This window comes from Bos grunniens, chromosome 6, assembly GCF_055505025.1.
Source record: "Bos grunniens cultivar Pamir isolate PY7600 chromosome 6, Bosgru_T2T1.0, whole genome shotgun sequence".
NCBI lineage: Eukaryota > Metazoa > Chordata > Mammalia > Artiodactyla > Bovidae > Bos > Bos grunniens.
Window position 1 is genome coordinate 26,152,198 of NC_141170.1, and position 23,385 is coordinate 26,175,582.

General features: G+C 41.7%; 1 protein-coding gene across 5 annotated transcripts in view; it reads right to left on the reverse strand.

The window, feature by feature from the left end:
* SHROOM3 (shroom family member 3) overlaps nt 1-23,385 on the reverse strand; it is a 331,538-nt gene that overhangs the window by 109,784 nt on the left and 198,369 nt on the right. Inside the window, exons 2-3 of one of the 5 annotated variants that reach the window (XM_086405217.1) lie at nt 17,776-17,970; nt 16,414-16,518 (exon numbers count right to left, since the gene is read on the reverse strand). The exons of 3 other annotated variants lie outside the window; for them this stretch is intronic. Coding sequence is in view for 1 of the 2 variants with exons in the window: in XM_086405212.1 (XP_086261338.1) it covers nt 16,256-16,335 (80 nt within the window). In the remaining variant the exon portion in view is untranslated. Of the gene's footprint in view, nt 1-16,255; nt 16,392-16,413; nt 16,519-17,775; nt 17,971-23,385 lie in introns of those variants that run through there. One more of the 5 variants, XM_086405212.1, reaches the window with a different exon arrangement.

Here is a 23,385-nt window from a genome sequence, read left to right on the forward strand (position 1 = left end):
ATTCTCAGACTTCCGCTGGTGTGGAGAAATCCCCACCACACACACACGCACATACTGAAATTGGAGTCAGAATGCCAAAAGAGATGGTAATTAACATTCCACTTTTAATTTTTAGAGCTAGCAATGAGCAGGTACATTTGGGTTAAGGCAAAACATTCAAATTAAGGCAAATAGCTTTGAACAGAGTAGGGACCTATGGGTGAATGTGTCTGTCACCTACCTATCAGGGGAAAAGCTGAAAAAACAAATCAAACCAAGTCCTTGGACTTCAAAGATTGGGTTTCTTCCACTCCACATGACTGCCTTTCACAATTAAACAATGTGCAAAATTATTTTTAAAATACATAAGCTGATACTTACAGTGAGACCTCTCATCATATCAATGGCCTGGCATAAATATTTTGGAAGGAACTTCTAATCCTCAACCTGAATAATGAAAGCCTCCTTGTTTTCCAATGACCCGAGAGAGAAATCCCAGTGGCATTTCCTGGCAGTTCTTAATGTCTTTAGAGCTGTCACAGGTCACAGGCTATAATCATTCTTGGGTTTTCTGATGATGAGAACTGTCACTGCTGTCAGACAGGCTTAACTGGCCTTTGGGGACACTTTCTTAAAATATAAGTAAATTGGGCAACTAATCCTATACTTGTGTGTGTTGGTTCTTCTAGGAGCCTTGAAGTCTAGATTTGGAGAAGGAAAGGTTAAGGGAGCAATCCTGGAGAGAAGTGACACAGGAATTTCTTTGTGTTTATCTTAAAGACATCTATACCACTCAATATTTAGCCCAGTAACCATCAGCCCCATTTTCTGGCATATAGTCATTCTTGGTCTTGGGCACATTTAATATTTTCAGATAGAAATGATGGGAGATCATCTTATTGACCCAGAATTTATATATATATATATTCACAAACTATATTATATTATTATATATTTAGTGATTTAATTTATATAGTTAATGATTACACATTTATAATTATAAATTTAGTATATATATAAATTACCAAATCATTTAACAAGTATGAGTTATACTCATGTCCCTGGCCATGAGTCTGAAAAGACTGACAATGGACTATGGGCCCCAAGACTTCACTTGTAGGTGCCAGGAATCTGAGATTAAAGCTGCCACTTAGGTGGGTGCCACTTGTATGTAATACTTGGTAGGCTGTTTCTTTTTCCCTTAAACAATTTGGAATGCACTAAAATGATACACAGACATCGGTTTAATTTTCAGTGACACCAGTCACTCCTCTATTTAGTAAGTACTAAGCACCCACTAAGCATAAAGGCCAGTGGTAACAAAGTTCACTTCTTTCTGACTGAAGTAATTTTCACCAGTTTAATCCACACATAGCCAAAGCCACACAGCAGGACAAAGCAGAAGTTAAGACAGCCAAACAGAGCTCAGGTCACTAGCTGTGTGACTTTGGGTTAACCACTTTCCTCCTCTGGGTTTCAATTTTCTCATTTGCAAAATGGAGATAAGAAGTTGTTGATATGACAGCATATTACAGTGGTTACCTTCACTCGGTTATTTTCTACATGCTAGACCCTGAGAGTGGCACCTTAAAACAAATGTGACTGGCAGTCATCCTGACTTGCTCCCTCTTCCTCTACTCTCACACCCAAAGAGTCACCAAGTCATGCAATCTTATCTCTGAAAGATTTCTCAAATCTACCCCCTCCTTCCATGGCCCTAGTTCCAGCCCTCATTATCCCTTGGCCTCCTAACTTGGCCTGCCTGCTTTCACTTTTGTGCCCCTTCAATCCATTTTCTGCATATTGACCACAGCAATCAGTTTAAACAAAAGCATGCTACTGCCTCACTAACAGCCCGTCAGTGGCTCTCCACCTTCCTGACCATGAAATTCTCCAGGCAAGAATACTGGAGGAGGTTGCCATTCCTTTCCCCAAGGGGTCTTCCTGACCCAGGGATCAAACCTGGGTTTCGTGCATTGCAAGCAGACTCTTTACCATCTGAGCCACGAGGGAGGCCCAGCAAAAAGCATAAGCTCTTAGATTGGCAAACAAGGTCATCCTGTCTATCTATCCCGGATTTAGCATCCCCTGCCCAATACACACACACTCTCTAGGCTGCTTTTCATTTCTGCATCTTGTTTATGCTTCAGTGTTGCAACACTGAATTACACCTCTGTTCATCTTTTAAGACTCAGCTCAGTTTAGGCAACTCAGGAAAGCCTTCTCTGATGCTTCTGCTTTCTTGGGTTACCTCCCAAGCTCGGTCAGGCGCTCTCTCCCCTGACCATCTTCACATGCTTGCAGCTCCTGTACGTGTCTATTTCACTGCATCTGTTTGGCAATTTATTTATTAGTATTTCTCCCTTACTAGACTCTTCTCCATAAGGACAGAAAGCATGTCTTCTTCATCCTTCTGTCCCCATCACCTGGCACTGTGACTGGCACACAGCTAGGGCTCAGGAATAAGTGAACGTGGCAGTGAAAACAACAGTGTGAGGCCTAGGCCATGCTTTTTGTGCACACCATGCTCCATCTCAAATATGCCCTATGTCTGAAACACTGGTTCTCAACTAGGGGTAATTTTGCTCCCAGGGGGACATTTTTCAGTGCCTGGAAACCTTCAGGCTATCACGACGACGGGGGTGAGGGAGTGGTGGCGGCGGAGAGAGGGAATGTGCTTCTAGCATCCAGTGGATAGAGGCCACGGATGCTGTCTAACAGTGCCTAGGACAGCCCTACCACACAACCCACAACGGAGAATTATCCAGCCCCAACTGTTAATATTGATAAGAGCCCAAATTGAAAAATCCTGCTCTAGAACAGGATCTGGAACATGGAAGATCTCAATACAGGATTCCTGATGCTGGTGCCAGTGGCAGGAATGATAATCATGATATATATACATCATATAATTGGACAGCATACTGTTTTCAGTTTATTGAGCAGTTCTGCATCATATTCACTCACTTCACAGCATCAGACCGGAGGGAGTTCCATTCTACTTTTACAAACACACTTTACATAAGGCAAAGTCCAGTGGAGTATGACACATGCCCTCTCTCTCCTAACACACACATACACAACCTACCTGCTTCAGGCCTCCAACCCTGAACAACCAGCTAGAATGCCTGGACCATGTGGGTAAATCTGTTAGTTCACCAGCTATGGTGTTGTTGAAATACACACACACACACACTCAAAAGTATTTCATATCTTGTGTGAACTCATAACTTGAACACCCTCTCCAATAAGGCCTGGCCTCCCTGGGATCGCAAGGGAAGTGTAACAATGAAAACTTTCAAGCTGTCAGGTGAGTTTTTTTTATTAGCCATCTGACACAGCACAGGCGAGGCAGTAGCCTGTGACATGGCACACAAGCTGACCCACTTCTCAGGGAATGTCGTCCAGTCAATGACACATATACTAGAGTTACTTATTCATCTTGGGCGATTCTTTTCATCCACGTGTATTTCACTCTTGAGAGTTTGGAGATGAAGTGCATGGTGAAGGAGGCTGCCTAGAGGTAGCAAAACCAGGACGTAAGTTCTAAATTCACCAGAGTGACCCCTGCTTATAATTCAGCTGCATGACCCCCTGTCTGAACCCTGAGGCAAATTTATGATCAGTTTCTCATGGTTATCTTCAGCTCCTCTTTCAGCTGTCCTCTTATCAGTCCAGATGTCTTTTTGCTTTTGAGACAAGCCATTTTTCTTGTCTTACCAACTCCCTTTTTTCTTTATCTATTCAAATTATTAAACTGCTAAAACTGATTGCAAACTCTGGATATGTTCGTCCTTGCTTAATACACACTGGCATAGAAGTGGTGGGATCCATCTTTTTGGTAATTAAATTTAACACTCAACTCAGCCTAGAATTTCCAAGCTGAGATGAGGCATCCCCTTCTGCCAACACAAATCATATGGTGAAACCCTAACTTTCAATAAAGTAGCTTTGAGTCCTAATATAAGCAGGAATGACTTGCTTTATTCTTGAAAACCCTTTCAATTCTGAAATAATGGCTTTGTCCACCATTAAAACCATATCCAGGTAGAAGTTCAGGGGAGGTGAAGCTGGACTCTGTAAAGTTTCCCTTGCCAAGGACCTGATTTGCTGGATAGATAATCAACATCCTAAACTGATGTGTTATGATGGAAAATTTCCCCTTGGCTACAGTGCCATTAAACATTACCTTAAGGGAGTTCAAGTAAATGTGCGATGAAGAGGCTTCTGTTGGTTAAGCCGAGGATGTGGTATTCCTTAGCTTGGGCAATTAGCTCATTTAGAATTTAAACAAACAGAAAATGCAGCACTAGCCTGCTGATAGGTTTCTGGATGGCTTGTGAGCTACCCATCCAACTATCCTCAAGGTGGCAAAGGCATTACCCACTGATGTGCACGGGTGCACTGATGTACCCACGTGGTGGGAAGCCTTTTCCAGCTCAACAGTTCCCTAACTTCTTACTTATTATTAGTAGTAGTTTCGTCACTAAGTCACGTCTGACTCTTGCGACCCCACAGACTGTAGCCTGCCAGGCTCCTCTGTCCATGGGATTCTCCAGGCAAGAATACTGCAGTGGGTTGCCATTTCCTTACTTATTATGTGGTGTCAAAGACTGAATGTTTGTGTCCCTTGCCAAATTCATATGTTGAAACCCTAACCCCAATATGGTTGTACTTGGAGATAATGGCCTCTGAGAAAGTAGGGTTAAACAAGGTCATAAGGCTGAGGCCTTAATTTAAAAGGATTAGTGTCCTTCTAAGAGACACCTGGAGAAGGCAATGGCACACCACTCCAGTACTCTTGCCTGGAGAATCCCAGGGACGGGGGAGCCTGGTGGGCTGCCGTCTCTGAGTCGCACAGAGTCAGACACGACTGAAGCGACTTAGCAGCAGCAGCAGCAAGAGACACCAAGGGAAGACACAGGGAAGTCTGTCGCACTGCAGTCCATGGGGTCACAAAGAGTTGGATATGACTTAGCCACTGAATAACAACAACAAAAATAACAAGAGAACCAAAGAGCTCATTTCTCCTTTCTCTTTCTGCTACACTTTTGCATGTACCCAGGAAAGGCCACAGGGAGATACAGAAGGTGGCCATCTACAAACCAGGAAGAAAGCTCTCACAAGAAGTCAAGACTTGCTGAAACCTTGATCTTGATCTTGGACTTTTCAGCTTCCAGAACTGTGAGAATATAAGATTCTATTGTTTAAGCCATGCAGGCTATGGTATTCTGTTATGGCAGACTGAGCAGACTAATAGAGATGGTTATTATGAACTGTTTTAAGAAGTGAACAACCTACTAAGGTTGCAATAATTACCATCCACAGCAATCACCTAATAACTGTTATTGTGTACATCACAGGTCATCAAAATACTACATTTTAGGAATTAAGAAAATAATCCCACTTATAGTTGCATCAAGAATAAAGTATCTAGCAATAAATTTAACCAAGGAAGTGAAAGACACATACACTGAAAACTGTACAGTCACTGATGAAAGAAATTGTAGAAGACATAAATAAATTGTAAGATATTCTGTACTCATGTACTGGAAAAAGTAATAAAATTAATATTGTAAAATTTCCATATTACCTAAAGCCACTGATAGATTCAATGCAATCCGTATAAAAATTCAATTGGTATTTTTCATAGAAATAGAACAAATAATCCTAAAATTGTATGGAACTACAAAAGACCCCAAATAGACAAAGCAATCTTGAGAAGGACAAGCTGGAGGCATCACACTTGATGATTTTAAACTATATTACAAAGCTATTACCATAGCATATAATATACTATAATCAAAACAGCATGGTGTTGGCATAACAGCAGACACACAAAGGAACAACATGGAAAGCTCAGAAATAAACCCATGCATATATGGCCAATTAATTTGTGACAAAGAGCCATGAATATACAATGCAAAAGGAAAATCTCTTCCATAAGTGATGTTGAGAAAACTGGACAGGCACATGCAAAGAATAAAACTGGACCAGTATCTTACACCACACACAAAAATCAACTCAAAATGGACTAAAGACTTGAACATAAGACCTGAAATCATAAAACTCTGAGAAGAAAACATAGCGGGTAAGCTCCTTCACATCCGTATGGCAAAGATTTTTAGATTTGACACCCAAAGCAGAAAAAAACAAGCAGAACTACATCAAACTAAAAATCTACACAGCAAAGGAAGCCATCAACAAAATTAAATGACAACCTATGGAATGGGAGAAAATATTTGCAAATCATATATCAGATAAGTGGTTAATATCCAAAATATATGAAGAAATCATACAACTCAGTAGTAAAACTCCCAAACAATCCAGTTAAAAAATGGGCAGAGGGTCTTCCCTGGTAGTCCAGTGGCTAAGTCTCCATGCTTCCAATGCAGGGGGCCCAGGTTTGATCTCTGGTCAGGGTAGAAGTTCCCACATGCCACAACTAAAGATCCTGCATGCCACAGTGAAGATGGAGGATCCTGCATGCAGCAACTAAGACCCAGCCCAGCCAAATATATAAATAAACAGAGAAACTGAACAGATATTTTTCTAAAGACATACAGATTGCCAATAGTACATGAAACAGTGCTCAGTATCACTAATTATCAGGAAAGTACAAATCAGAACCACAGTGAGATCTCTTCACACCTGTTAGAGTGGCAGTGTGGAGGTCCCTTAAAAATTTTAAATAGAGCTACCATAGGATCCAGCAATTCCACATCTAGGTGTTTATCTGAAAGAGATGAAGGCACTAACTTGAAAAGATACCTGCACTTCCATGTTCACTGTAGCATTATTTACAAGAACCAAAGGAGGAAAGCAATCTAAGCATCCACTAATGGGTGAATGGATTAAGAAGTCGTGTACATACACACAATGGAATATCATTCAGCCAGAAAAAAAGAAGGAAAACCTGCCTTTTGTGACAACATGGATGGACCTTGAGGGAATTATGCCAAATGAAATAAGTAAGGCAGAGAAAAACAAATACTATATAATTATATAATCTCATTTATAAGTGAAATTAAAAAAAAAAACAAAAACCTCATAGATACAGAGAACAGATTGGTGATTGCTACACACAGGGAATAGGGGGTCTGGGATGAGTAAAATGGGTGAAGGTAGTCAAAAGGTACAAAATCATAAATATAAAATAATTAAGTGCTGGAGATGTGATATACTGCATAGTGACTTAGTTAACAATACTGGATTGTGTATTGGAAAGTTGCTAAGAGAAAAATAAAATTTAAAAGTTCTCATCACAAGAAGGGAGAAGGCAATGGCACCCCACTCCAGTACTGTTGCCTGGAAAATCCCATGGACGGAGGAGCCTGGTGGGCTGCAGTCCATGGGGTCGCTAAGAGTCGGACACGACTGAGCGACTTCACTTTCACTTTCCACTTTCATGCATTGGAGAAGGAAATGGCAACCCACTCCAGTGTTCTTGCCTGGAGAATCCCAGGGATGGGGGAGCCTGGTGGGCTGCTGTCTATGGGGTCGCACAGAGTTGGACATGACTGAAGCGACTTAGCAGCAGCAGCACAAAAAAAGAATTGTATCAATGTGTGGTGATGAATGTCAGCTAAACTTATCGTGATCATTTCACAAGATATACATACATCAAATTATTATGTTGTACACCTAAAACTAATACAATGTTATATGTCTATTATATTTAAGTTTTTTAAAATGCTCACTTTTAACTCAGGATTTATTTTATGTCAGATGAGGAATCAACTGACAATTAATCTTATATATACACTACTTTTTATTATTATCATTTTAATATATTTATGGATCATTTTATCTAATTTGCAAGAAAAGATAATTTATCTTTCATGACATTATCTTATATTTATGTAATACATTTTTCCCAAGAAGTTCAAAGGATTTTTCCCAAAACTTCTCACTGGTTTTGATTGAAGCCCCAGGATCTGGGCAAAAGGCTGATTTCCATTGCCCTAGTTTTCATTAAATTTCATTTTGCTTTCTCTTGGTATTTGATGAGAGAAGCAGCCCTTTGATTTGGGGATCTTTTTAAAATTGACTTTGTTCTATTTTAATCCCAACTGCTCCAGGCATCATTAGCTCATCTTAATAGAAGTTTCAATTTCCTTTTATCCCTTTGAGTTTGGATTCCAATGTCCTCAAAGCAGCACCTTTTAATTGGCCTGGAAAAGGTCACCGTTTCAAGGAAAGGAAGCCATATCACACATTTTACAGAGTCAATGAGGGTCTCTGAGATCAGACAGGGATGGTTGCAGAGGGGGGATTCACCCTCCAGCAAATGTTTAGGTGGCATGTGATTACCTCCTAAACATTTTCAATGTAATGTTCCATATAATTACATATACCCGCTCTTATTTCAACACATTCCCTGCTACAATTAATTGGCCTTTATTTAAAATTCATTTGTCTTTAAGATTTTGTTCTCCTTTTTTAGTTTAGCCAGTGGCTAAGGGGCAGTGTTAATTTGGACAGTGGTTTTTCCTTATATGTAATAACTTTCAGTGACACTCTCCTATACAGACACCCCAGTCATATGCTTTTTAGAAAATGATACAAGGACACCTAATGTATTCTCCTAATAAAAGGGCATCTAATGTATCAGATCAGATCAGATCAGTTGCTCAGTCGTGTCCGACTCTGTATAGATCTGATGTATTCTCTGCCTTCAGGAACTCCCTACCACATGTTGTCTTGTATATTCTAGCAGTAATTTCTCCAAAGTCTAAAGTGTAATCAAATCTTACATATACATGGACACAGTTTACCATCAAAGAAAGTTTTTGAGGGAAGCCTCCCTGATTACTTTACTTTCTTCTAGTGTTACAAAAGCTAATCTGGATCTAGAGTGGGTACCTAAATCCTGCAGTGGAGGAGGAGGTAGTAAACCTTTCAAGGATCTGAAAGAATTCAGAAACTTGACTCCATCGGGGCAGCAGTAAGGAAGGGAGGAGGAGAGCTGCTGAAAAAAATCCTAGTCTTTAAGGGGCTAGCCTTCCACTTCAAAGACTCACTGATGTAAAGAAATACTCTACAATATTTCATCTCTTTAATTATCAAGACACTCTTAAGAACCCTCAATATTTGGTACCTTAGGAGTCTTACTCAGACACTTATGAAAATTAAGCATTATTTTTTCCACACAATTCCTATCTTACAGATGGATCATGGATACATATTATGGAAAAGTAGTATATTAGAAGGATAATAGAATACACAATACACCTACAATACATCTAAATATCTAGGTCCACAGGTTTCTTTTTTCTATATTATTAAAAAAATAAATTGATAAAGTGATTTTTTTAAAACAAACTTTCCAGAATAAAGTTCCTTAGTGTCCCCTTCTTTTGAAGAGTTGGGTGGAATTCTAAGTTGAGTGAACCTAATAGAAGTAGACCATCAAGAACAAGACAAAAAACTGTCCTCATCTAGTTTGCACTGAAGCACTGTGCTCTGCTACATTCACCCACATAAGAGAGTGACGTGGACATTTGGGAACACAGTCAAGGAAGAGAGACCTTAACAGCCTAGATCTCTGGATCATGACATGGAAATAACAGGTGAAGGAATTCAGTTCAGATCAGTTCAGTCGCTCAGTCGTATCCCACTCTTTGCGACCACATGAACCGCAGCACGCCAGGCCTCCCTGTCCATCTCGGAGTCCACCCAAACCCACGTCCATTCAGTCAGTGATGCCATCCAACTATCTTATCCTCTGTCGTCCCCTTCTCCTCCTGCCCTCAATCTTCCCCAGCATCAGGGCCTTTTCAAATGAGTCAGCTCTTTGCATCAGGTGGCCAAAGTATTGGAGTTTCAGCTTCAACATCAGTCCTTCCAATGAACACCCAGGACTGATCTCCTTTAGGATGGACTGGTTGGATCTCCTTGCAGTCCAAGGGACTCTCAAGAGTCTTCTCCAGCACCACAGTTCTAAAGCATCAATTCTTCGGCACTCAGCTTTCTTTATAGTCCAACTCTCACATCCATACATGACCAGTGGAAAAACCATAGTATTGACTAGACGGACCTTTGTTGACAAAGTAATGTCTCTGCTTTTTAATATGCTGTCTAGGTTGATCATAACTAAAGACTAACTAACCTAGAAAAGATTTGGCAGAAAAATGTTAAATGTCCTCAAAAGGTCAGAAGATGGTGAAATGGAAAAACCATTCAATATCTTCTATTTGGTTCAAGAAGGATGAAAGGACTGAAGTTATGATGGAATTAGTATAAAGAAGAATACCACTGTAATTTGAAGTGGTCTGAAAATGAAATCGTGTGCTTTGGTACTTAGGGGTTCACTTTCCCAGACAGTGTTCAAGTACAGGCTGGCACACCACTCTAGTGAGCTGCTGTAAAATGCGTGTGACAAGAAACTGAACCGCCTGCATTTTCAGTTTGCTTCTAACCCTCAAGTTCTATGAAAACGTCTGCCTTGGGGAAGATTATTTGATGCAACAAAATTAGGTACAGCCAAATAATTCAAATACTAACGGTTTCAGGGATCCAGGATGTAGGATTTGTGTAGGCTTTCCTACCACAAAGCTGGAGTTATTTTGTTCCATTAAAATAGATTGAATGTTAAACCAGTCTACTTGTGCGTGTGTGCTAAGTTGCTTCAGTCAAGTCCGACTCTGTGCAACTCTATGGATCATAGTCCACTAGGCTCCTCTGTCCCTTGGATTCTCCAGGCAAGAATACTGGAGTGGGTTGCCATGTCCTACTCCAGGGGATCTTCTCTACCCAGGGACTGAACTCCCATCTCTTATGTCTCCTGCGTTGGTAGGTGGGTTCTTTACCCCTAGTGCCACCTGGGAAGCCCGTACTTGACTTAGATAAGACAAAGCAAAACAACAAAGTCCTCTTAAGGATGCTCCACCGAGACTGTTTATCTACACTCATCTACTTATATTGGCTCTTCTGAAATGTCTGTGTGGGTTCTGTTGGGAGGAGGGATGCGGGCTTTATGCAGCCGTCATGTCACTCAGCTGGGATGTGGAGAAGGCTCCTCCACTCCCCAGAAGAGCCTTCAGCAGCTCCTCCCTGAGGGCCTCCATCAGTAGGGGAGGAACTAAATGAGGTTTGAGCCCTGAGAAGCATCATCTGACTGTTGAGAGGCAGTGGGTCAAACCCAGACCACCTAGTGACCTACAGGGAGGGGATGAAGAGAGAAACAGCAGAAAGGGAGGTGTTTCTTCAACAACTCTCTCTTCGTGCTGGTTATTTGTGAAGTGTTAGTCACTCAGTAGTGTCCGACTTTTGCGACCCCATGGGCTGTAGCCTGCCAGGGTCCTCTGTCCATGGGATTCTCCAGGTGAGAATACTGGAGTGGGTAGCCATTTCCCTTCTCCAGGGGATATTCCCAACCCGGGGATCAAACCCAGGCCTTCTGTATTGCAGGCAGATGTTTTACCATCCGAGCCACCACTTCACAGGTATTTGTGAAGAGCATCATAAAGAGAAGAATTAGAGCTCATCTTTACTAACTGTTACTCCACAATAGACCTCCACATGATGCTACAGAGACCACTTCATATTAATCCATTTAGGTAAAAGACTTGTAAAAGAGATAAAGAGATGGTGTGTTGCTAAAATACACTTAAAGAGCCAGGGTTCAAGTTCTGACTTTCTACTTTCTAATCTTGAGCAAGTAAATTGCTTAACCTCTCCAGGTCTCAGTTTCCTTGTCTATAAAATGGGACTAGGAACAGTGGCTCGCTCTCCCTGAGTACTAGATAAACGATAGCTCCTGTTACATTCACAGAAACAGAAAATTGAGTCCCTCCTGAACTTGCCTCTCCTTGAGTCCTGTCCAAGACACAAAAGGAACAATAGAGGCATTGAGCTAAGAATCTAGGTCACATCAGACTGTGGCTTTGCTGATTGGAAAAGAACATGAACCCAGACTGGGGCGTGCTGAAAGGGAAAGTGAATCCTATACAACTTTTAAAGGAAAATAAAATGAAACTGTATTTTCTGACATGGAGAGGTGTCCAAAATTATTAAATGAAAATGCATGTTAGAGAACAATGTGATCATCTATTGGAAAAAAGGATTAATATTAACATACATAATATTATGTATGTTAACATACATATGGTAACACATCAACATCTATAAAAGAGAAGAGCTGGAGAAATTTCCACCCAACAATGGATAATGATTTGAGGAGCAGTTTAGGATTACATGGGACATTCACTCTATATCTGTTATCTGCTGTATCTGTTTATAAAGAACATTATTTATTTTTAAATTAGGAAAATCAATGTTTAAAAAGAAAAAGCACACTATCCTATTACAGATTTTACACTGTACAGTATACTGATCACCTTCCACTGGGACAGGTAATTATAATGAGATAAACAAGTCCAGGAAATGCTTCTCTATTCTTTCAAAATGACAACACAATGCATTTTAGAACCTCTTTCATCACACCATGAGTCCACCCATGAGCCTGTTAAGTAGGTATCTGTGGTTAACACTGTGGGCTGTGCTGCCTTCCATCCTGGTTTGAATCCTGGCTCTCTGTCTTCGTAACTGTAGGACCTTGGGCAAGTTCCTTAATCACTGTGCCTCAGTAACTTGACCTGTTAAATGGGCCAACTGTAGTACTTCAATGGGGTATTGTAGGTATGAACTGAGATACTCTAGGAAGCACTAAATAAAGAGTTTGGCTGTCATTATTTAATTCCTCATTTAGAGAAAATTGTGGATTCCAATGATACCTTTATCTCAAACAAAACAGCAAACTTCCCAGAATCCTGATATTCATCCCCAGTGGTGCCTCTGTAAGACTGGGATTTTATCACTTAATTCATAGAATATTGCTGTTATCTTCCCATGTAGGCTTCTTACCCCAACATATCTTTCCTAGAACTGATGGATTCAGCTCTTTTGAGCTTTCCTGCTATCTCTTACGGTTTGGCTTAAATGGCTTCAGTAGCTTCCCACTGTTGAAAGCTTAAATGTCAAACATCTTCATCTGTCCCTTCATACACTGGCTTCATCCTACCTTACATATATATATTTTTTCTTTTTTTAGATTCTTTTCCATTATAGATCATTATAAGATATTGGGTATAATTTCCTGTGTTATACAGTTGGTCCTTGCTGTTTACCTATTTTGTAGATGTTAGTGTGTATCCAAATACCAAGTGTTAATTCCAAATTCCTAATTTATCTCTCCACCTCACATCATACCTTTCTTATCTGTGACACAGTATTTCTAACACAAACCCTCTGCTTCAGCCACACTGTTCCCTGAGAACCATAAGAGCACCCCTGATTCTGAGCTTTTGCCACAGGTCATTGTCTACCCCCTCACCTGTTAACCACCTCAGCTCAAGATTCCAGCCAGTAATACTAGATTCAAGAAAGCTGGCCTCTCACATCCACGGTTACCTCTATCTTGAAATCTTAGAGCATCTGACATCCTGGTCCACTCTCACTGGAAACTCAGTTATAGTCACTGAGGGAGGTATCAGATGTAAATTCAACAAGCGTTTATGGATCAGACTTTGGGAATTGAGAGATGAAGAACACAAAGTCCCTATCCTCACTGAGCCCGTGTTCTGTTAGAGAAGATAGAATGTAAGCAAATGGTCGTGTGGCCAGGAGTGGCCACATGCTTTGTCAGAGGCATATGCAAGGAACAACGGCGGCCCGAAGACCGTAGTAGTACTGTTAGTTGCTCAGTCATGTCTGACTCTTTGTGACCCCATGGATTGCAGCCTGCCAAGCTTCTCCTGTCCATGGAATTTTCCAGGCAAGAATACTGGAAAGGGTTGCCATTCCCAAAGACAAGAGACAACCACAGAAGAATGAATCAACATTAAGGGCTTCTCTTTCTCTCTCCCAACCAGATTTGTCCTTCCTCTGATCAAAAGCACAGAGCTGGATCTGAAATGTGTTAAGATCCTGTCCTACTTAAGGTCCCCAAATGACAGGCTCTGACTGGTTTCTCCTCTCTGGTACCAGCCTCTCCCTGGAGTATATTTCCACCTTCCCTGCTACTCAGTTCACCCCTGTCTGCCTATTTGTTTGTTTAAAATGTGAACCAACTGGTCAAGTACAGTAATCTAATTCTGCATTTGGTCTGAGGCCAACGCATTGAGGGCATTCAATAAATAATGGTGCTCGGTGTGCATTTCCTAGATCCTGGCTATGTAGGTCTGAGACGGCACTGGGATCCCAGGTGGCCAGCTTGAGAGAGGTGGTGGATGAAGGGTGGTAGGAGTCTGGAGGCCACGAAGGCAAATGTGTTCGGATTGTCTGACACAGAGATTATACACCTGTAGGGCTTGCCGAAGTGAAACCTACACATGCAAATATTATTCTACTGAGTCGGTTAGGGTGTGACCTTCTTCCTGACATCATTTTCCCAGATTCAATCTGGGTAAAAGTACATCAAGGCCTTACTCCCTATGAGCACACAGACCAGTGTTTACTTGTCTTCATTAAGGGAATTCTCTTTCCTGTGAGTGGGTGGTTCTGGGAGGGGCAAGGCAGGATTATCTGGGCAGTCCCAAAGGAGGAAGAGCATGAAGAAGACAGAAAATCCTCAGAATAGAATTTCCTTGACAATGTAGGTCCACCTAACCATCAATCCATTCATTCTTCTTATCTATCTACCAAGAGATTGGTGGTGAAGCTATAAAGATGAATGACATAAGTCCTCCTGGTTCAAGGGAGACACTCAAGAAAAATTTATGGAATTAATGATTTAAGAATATGCATTAGTTTTACTTTGATTACCATTTCCTACTGGAGAACATTCTGTACTTTCTGTATGCCACATGTTATCAGCCCATAGTTAACAGAGGCATCACAGCCTGTGTAAAAAGGATCTTCCAGCATATCCCCTACATTCCTGAATTTAGATCCCAAATTGCCTTATTTTTAATGTTCTTCCCTATGTCTTCTCCCAATCTCCATTTATGATTCTACTGACTGATCTACTGTTTGGCTTCTCCAGGCTTCTGAATGATAATTCAAATACTGATTGCTTTCAGGCTACACTGGTTCCAACTTCGCCTCGAGCTCTCCCTTCTAAGCCCAATTGTCTCAGACAGCAGGGGGCTGGAGAGAAGTCAAGGGAGTTGGCTCCATGTTCTAGCTAGATCACCTGGCTGGAGGGCAATCTGGCTTGTCTGGCTGCATCTCCCATTCCCCATCTGTAGAATGGTGATGAGGCCAACTGGCCCAGGGATCGAGCAAGGGTTGGTGAGCACATAACTGGAAGGGATGATGTATCCAAGAACAAAGCAACATCATGAGGTGAAATTCTGATTTTATGGTTCATCAATACCAAGTCTCATACTGTTTCTGGCTTTTCTGCTTCTGTGATTTTTGGCACGTGACTTCTAAGGAAGACGTCCGGATAACGAGCACAACTCGTCTTCTCAAGCACAGACTCCTATATATAGAATGGACTTGGCACAAATCGGAACACCCGGGTGTAGCTGGCTGCTAATCAAACACCGCCAGCAGGTGAACAAGAACAGCACCTGGTTTGGAGAAGCACTTCTGAGGTGGGAGAACATTTTCTAAAGTGTCACTCAGAGCTGGATTCAATTAAACTACAAGTTTGAAAAGAACTCATGCTACAAAATGAGAAATCCCTCTTGATGCTTAAAGATGCAGAATCTCAGCAGAGTACAGCTACCACAAAAAGAAAGACAAAAACCACACACACACATAAAGACACCAGTGAATTATTTTGTTTCCCTTGCAGAGTATACAAAACAAATTCTTTGATCATGAAATGTGGAAGTCCCTTTAAAAGAAAACTCCCTTTTCTATCTGATTGTAATATCTGGCAGCCGACAAATATGTTAGTCATGTACACAAAAGAACAGCTAAAATCCAAAACAAATACTGCTCTCATAAGTGGAATAACAATCGGCAAAAATCAATGTCCAGTAGAGTATGGACAACTGTAGTTGTTCCTCTATTGCAATGTTTAAGCTTAAGAAGGAACAAGCAGCTATTTCTATTAAAAAAAAAGAAAAAGAAATTTTCCAGAAATAGAATTCTTCTCGAAGAAAGGCCATTTAACCTAAAATCATCCCCCAGGTTGCTGGAAGATGCATTCAACACCCATGTTGGTCTTGTGTGCCACGCAATACTTTCAATTTACCTAATGGAATAAGTAAGAGTACTTTCTGCTGTATTACTGCCTTCACATTCGCCACCTCTCCCCAGAAGCCCTCACGGAGGAAAGTTGACTAATAGGAAACAGAGGCCAAGGGCTGCCCTCACTTACGGATTTTGCCGCCTTCTCGAGTTTTGGGTCCCAAGCCTGGGGAACATCAGAGCCAGGCAGCCGCCCTTGCTTAGCACCATATCCGAAACAAGCCAGCAACAAGATTGGGATGGGAGAGGAGGACAGCCCAGAGGGAAGAGGAAGAGGCTCTTACTCACCATCCACTCAGAGCTGGCACTGGTTCTAAAAACAACAGCACTCCCCCACACAGGGGCACCTCCCCGCCGCCTTGCCTCAGCTCCCATTTGCAGTAACAGGCTGTGCTGCGGGCAAGAAAGGAAGAGAGCTGGACGAGGGGAGATGGCCAACAGGTGGGAAACAAACCAGAGACCCCAAGCACATCTCAGAGAAATATTCGTTTCCTTGGGGGCGCAGCGATTCTAGGGGCTTTTCAACAAAATGTAAACCCCTCCAGAGCAGGGACCGGGGAGTTATACACGGATTGATCAGGTACTCAGTACAGGGCTATGGGCTTCTGCTTAGCTATAACCAGAACCTCCTGCCAAAGGTGGGAGCAGTTCTTTGAGACCCAAGTTATGGAGGTTTCTGAGACCCCCCCCCCTCCCTCAAAAACCTGGCTTCTGGCTGCTTCAAGGGTTGTTGTTGTTTAGCTGTTGTGTCCTACCTCTTTGAGATCCCAAGGACTGTAACCCACCAGGCTCCTCTGTGCATGGGGGTTTTTCAGGCAAGAATACTGGAGTGGGTTGCCATTTCCTTCTCCAGGGGATCTTCTCAGATCAAGGATTGAACCCGCATTTCCTGCATTGGTAGGCAGATACTTTACCACTGAGCCACCTGGAAAGCCCTGCTTCTAGGGTACTGCCTTATTCTTATTCACTCTCTTCCCCTAAAGCCCATTCCAGTTTCTGTAGAGACAAGGGTTCCTAGGTTCATAGAGTTCTGGGTTGTCTGTGTCACTCATGACCTAAAACCCCTCTCTCCTCAAGAGGTCAGTTTGAGGATTGGCAAAAGCTATAAAATTTTCAGAAGTAGTAAATATACCATCTCTCTTGATCTGATCCATGGGGACTCATTCCTACAATCAGACTGCAGGGGAAGAAGATCTGAAGGGATCATTTCATTTCTACCTTTTTTAATTTCCTTAAAAAAATTTTTCAGTCATGTCACCTTATTTCCTCAAGGTAATTTTCAAGTTTTGCAAGTGAAGACTCAAGAAAATGAGACAGGATGGTCTTCACAAACGACTCATGGTATTTAAAGTATTGAACCTACCTGGCCTGATCCCATCGCATGATAGACAATTAACCTTCAACTTGATCCCTTGAAAGAATATTTTGACTAAAAGAATTTTTAATTTCTTTAACACTTTCGCCCACAGTATGAAAGCAATCCAAGCACTAAATATAACTAGTGGCCCAGCAATCCAACCACTCTCTCTTTTTAGGAGTAAATGGAGCATGCAATATCAGACAATTCATTTCTGAAGTTTCTATGCATTTAGTGCTATAAAAAAAACTAGGATCGACAAAAATAGAGCTTGAAGTCTCTCGTTGACTCACCTAACAGGCTTGGCAAAAGCTTTCTCTGACGTTCCCAAGAAGACAACTTCTTAGGTGTCCAGGTCCCAGTCACTCCACCCAACCTCCAATCCCAATTCAGGCTACGGGGTGTTGCCTAGTTCCCCTGGGCTATCCAGATGCCACTCATTGCAGAGATTCAGAGTCATTAAATCCTGCCAGACTTGACCTGGAGACCTGGGAGGGGAAAGGCATTAGAAGAGGCACTGAACCCAGAACCTTGCATACTCCTTTCAAGACTCAACAACACACACTGACTTAGCAAGGTTCCTCCAGTTCCTGGCTTTGATTCATCATCCCCAGGCTTCATAATGAGGGTGTCTCCCCAGCACAATTGAAAGGGTTTTGCCTCACTTCCAATCAAGGACTTCCCACAACCTCTAAAGTTTGGAATCATCCTAGAAAACATAGGTTCATCATTTGGGGCAGAATTTCTGCCTTCATAGTTGTTTCTCCTTTATCAAATCTCTCATTGGCCAGTGGAGTAAGTGACTGTGAGGTTGCATCAGCTTCTAAAGCCCTATCCTTCTTCTTAAACTAACATCAACCTCTGTAGAGGCCACATGGAGAAAGGAAACACTGAATTTCACACAAGAAAGGCAGAGAAGGAGGACTTTCCTGGTGGCCCAGTGGATAAGAATCTGCCTGCCAACACAGGGTACACAAGTTCGATCCCTGGTCCAGATAGAGTCTATATGCCTCGGGGTAACTACGCCCATGCACCACAACTACTGAACCCACATGTCACAACTACTGCAGTCCGTGCACCTAGAGCCTGGGCTCCACAACAAGGGAAGCCGCAGCAATGAGAAGCCCATGCACTGCAACCAGAGAGTGGCTCGTACTCCTCACAGCTAGAGAGCAAAAGGCCCAACAGTCAAAAATAAAAATTAAAAAAAGTACTTTTAAAAAGAGGGAGAGAAGGAGCCTGAGTTATTCAGAGTGGTCTCTTTCTTGAGATGTTTCCTTCCCCTAAACATAATGATACTTCTCTTGTCCTCATTTTTGCTACCAAGGTCCCATTCCTGATTACATTACCAGGATGAGGCCAAGACCTCAAACTTTGTTTTCATTAGACCTAGAAAAACATGCACCACCGAGAGGCCTTCTCTATCAGTGCAAGTGCTGGGGTTCAACCCTTCCAGGGACATTTTTCCATGACATAGGATGAAGTGAAAGTTGCTCAGTCATGTCCGACTCTTTGCGACCCCATGGACTGTTCAGTCCATGGAATTCTCTAGGCCAGAATACTGGAGTGGGTAGCTTTTCCCTTCTCCAGGCAATCTTCCCAACCCAGGGATGGAACCCAGGTTTCCCACATTGCAGGCAGATGCTTTACCAGCTGAGCCACAAGGGAAGCCCATTCAGAAAAGATGCCCATTCAGAAAAGCACTGTCATATCTTCTTTCTTGTGAAAACTATTGGTTACTTAAATAAAACTGTATGTTATACAGAACTATCTTTTTCCCCATTCAGGAGTGAATACAAATACTACAATTCTAGGGAAATTATAGGCAAATGGGATTGCTAGGCAGATTAGGAAAAGTGACTTTAAATTAGTAGTAATTTCAAGGATGAAGTAAAAGCCTGCTTTTGAGTCTCTACCTATACTTTCTGTGAAAATAACTACACAGGATGTCCATTAAATACTTACTAACTTGTTTCCCCTTGGGTTCCTAATGGTCAGAGTATTTGTTAAACAACAAATGAACTTGCCCTTAAAAATCAAAATTAAACACTGTATATCCATACTTTCCTTTTGGAAAGCTTTTGGTATTTTTTGACCTGACGGCTAGTAAATGCGATGGTTGATGGATTGGTTGCTTTTATTACCTTCCAGACAGACTCTTATTTTAGGTGTGGTCAAAGTGAAAATATGAGGAGTAATAAGCTCATAGGAGTAGTCCTTATCCTGTAAATTAGAACAGCCTAGCAGTCATTGGAAGTGCCCAAGACTGGAATTGTTGTTTTAATCTGAAAATGACAACACAGAACACAGCCAACAGGCATGCAGCACTTTATCATGGGTGATGCAGCTTTAATTGGTATGTAGAAGGCATACCTATGGAATTAGTTCTTGGAGTATAAGCCAATCAGATCACTTTCAACATTTCTCAATGTTTAGTTTCATCTTATAATTAAGTAACAATGATCATTTCCTGGCAGCTAATGACTGGCTAGAGGAGTTAGAAGCTTCATTAGGTTTATAATTTATTAAATTCTAAGCTCCTCCTCTGCAGTGTTTCAAAAAGAGAAAGCAACCTCAAATTCCAAAATGATTAAAGACAACCTCCAACTATATTTCATATGTATAAGTGTTCACTTGTTCGTCAAAGGCTGACTTTATTATTTTCTGAGTTTAAAAAAAACAACTGTGTGTTATTATATAAGCAGGAAATAATGATGTTGATGTAGATTTGACAGAGATCTATTAAACTATGTTAACACACATACATGCATACGCTAAAACCAAAGTAGAGTGGATAGCTCATGCTTCCTTTAAGATTCTTTCTGTGACAATTTCAAACCGTTGACTATTCATTAATTTGAGCAGTAGTATACTCTTTTACTTCTTGCCCACGTTTTATGCATTATAACTTTTGTGCACTTTTGTATCAGCACTGGTTTTATCAAATGTCATCTGCTTTTCTTTTCTGGAATCTCCTTTTCACATGCTTTGTGATAAAGGATGTTGAAGAGCTGGTTTCTGGAGCTTTCAGACTGCCTGAGTTCCAAACCCAAACTGCCATGTAAGCATGATTTTTGTTATTTGGGTGAGGAGAACTATAAAATTTGAAATTTTGCTGAAATACAAGCATTTCCAGTACAAACTGTGTTGCAAGATTTCAATGGTAAGTTAGTTACCTGGATTTCAAAGAGTGCAGTGTGACCTTATTGAAAGGGGTATGACAGTCCCTACTTTGTAAGGTAAGGATTCAGTGAGTTATTATATTACAGTTCTAAGAACACACTCCGTGTGTATGTCTGTATATGTGTGTGTGTGTTCAGTCACCCATTTATGTCCAACTCTTAGAGACCCCATGGACTATAGCCTTCCAGGCTTCTCTGTCCATGGAATTTTCCAGGCAAGAACACTGGAGTGGGTTGTCATTTCCTCTTCCACGGGATCTTCCTGACCCAGGAATCCAACCTGGATTTCTTGCATTTCCTGTATTGTAGGCGAGTTCTTTACCATTGTCCCACCTGAGAAACTCAAGCAGCACACTAAGTGCTCTGTAAATGCTGGTTTTTCATTATTATTGCCTCATGTTCTACTTGGTTCTGCTATAGGAGACAGACCCAAGAAACTAGTGGAAGTGAAAGTTGCTCAGTCATGTCCTACTCTTTGCGACCCCATGGGCTGAATAGTCAATGGAATTCTCCAGGCCAGAATCTGGAGTTTGTAGCCTTTCCCTTCTCCAGGGGATATTCCCAACCCAGGGATCAAACCCAGGTCTCCCTCAATGCAGGTGGATTCTTTACCAACTGAGGCACTAGGGAAGCCCAAGGATAATTAGGAGTAGCATGAATAATATCAGGGTGACTCTGTGAAAGCTTAATCCCCCAAGTAGACACTATAGAGGTCAAATTTCCTAGGAATGTATATTAGTTTTGATTCACCATTCTAAAACCTGAGACTAGGAGACTTTCTAGCAATCTTAGTAATGGTTCTGCCTCATGACAAAATCCCCAGCTAAAATGGTCATAGAAACCATCCATGTTATACTGAGTGAAGTAAGTCAGACAGAGAAGGAGAAATCATATGACATCCATTATATGTAGAATCTAAAACCAAATGATATAAAATGAACTTGCTTTCAAAACAGAAAGATACAGAGATCAAATTTATGGTTGCTGGAGGGAAGGATAGAGGGAAGGGATAGTTAGAAAGGTTTGGATGGACGTGTACACACTGCTATATTTAAAGCGGATAACCAACAAGGACCTACTATATATATATAACACAGGGAACTCTGCTCAATGTTATGTGGCAGCTGGGATGGGAAGAGAGTTTGGGGGAGAATGGATACATGTATATACATGGCTGAGTTCCTTCACTGTTTACCTGAAACTATCACAACATTAATTGACTATCAGTTCAGTTCAGTCACTCAGTCGTGTCCAGCTCTTTGTGACCCCATGAATCGCAGCACGCCAGGCCTCCCTGTCCATCACCAACTCCCAGAGTTCACTCAAACACATCCATTGAGTCGGTGATGCCATCCAGCCATCTCGTCCTCTGTCGTCCCCTTCTCCTGCCCCCAATCCGTCCCAGCATCAGTCTTTTCCAATGAGTCAACTCTTCGCATGAGGTGGCCAAAGTACTGGAGTTTCAGCTTTAGCATCAGTCCTTCCAAAGAACACCCAGGACTGAATTCCTTTAGAAAGGACTGGTTGGATCTCCTTGCAGTCCAAGGGACTCTCAAGAGTCTTCTCCAACACCACAGTTCAAAAGCATCAATTCTTTGGCGCTCAGCTTTCTTCACAGTCCAACCCTCACATCCATACATGACTACTGGAAAAACCATAGCCTTGATTAGATGGACCTTTGCTGGCAAAGTAATGTCTCTGCTTTTGACTATACCCCAATACAAAATAAAAGCTTTTTTTTAAACTCTGGCAAATTTTCAATAAATGTGTGCGTGTGTGCTAAGTCGCTTCAGTCATGTTCAACTCTTGGTGAACCTATGGACCATAACTCTCCAGACTCCTCTGTCCATTGGTTGCTCCAGGCAAGAATACTGGAGTGGGTTGCAATGCCTTCCTCCAAGTGATCTTCCCAACTCAGGGATAGAAGTTCCAAAAAAAAGAAAGAAAGAAACCATCCATGTGGATACACTTATCACTTTATCATCTCCTGCTCTCTCTTCAACCCACTGCAGTCCAGCTGTCATCCTCAGCACTCCCTTGCCACTGCTCCTCTCACAGTCACATCATTCTCTGTTTGCCAAGGTCAGTGCTTTGTGATCATCTCATGAGATCCCTTGGCAGCAGCATACAACACACATGGCTATTTGCTCCTTGAGAAACACTGTCCTTTCTCGACTTCAACACCACCACACCCTACTGAGTTTTGCCTCCCTCCAATTTACTGACAGTTGCTTTTCACCTGCCTTTGCTGAGTCTTCTTCCTCTCAAGCTTGCTGTGCCTTGGGGTTTGGTCTTCACATCTTTTCTCTAGTTACACTCTCTCTGATGAGTGAATCAGGTCCTGCGACTTTAAATAAACACTTTTTATATGTGGATGACTCTCAACTTTCTCTTCTCAGATCTGACCTCTCCCCTGGACTCCAAATTCTTATATACAACTACCTACCCAGATATCTGATTGGCTTATCAAAAATTCTATGTTTGAAAGGACTTCCCTGGTGATCCAGTGGCTAAGACTCCACACTCCCAGTTCAGGGGGCCCAGGTTCGATCCCTGGTCAGGGAACTAGATCCCATATGTCACAACTAAGAGTTCACATGCCACAGCTAAAAGACCCTGAGTACCACAACTAAGACCCAGGACAGTCAAATAAATAAATATGTTTAAAAATATCTTTGAAATAGAACTCTTGCTTCTGCTATTCCTTGGCACTCCCACCCC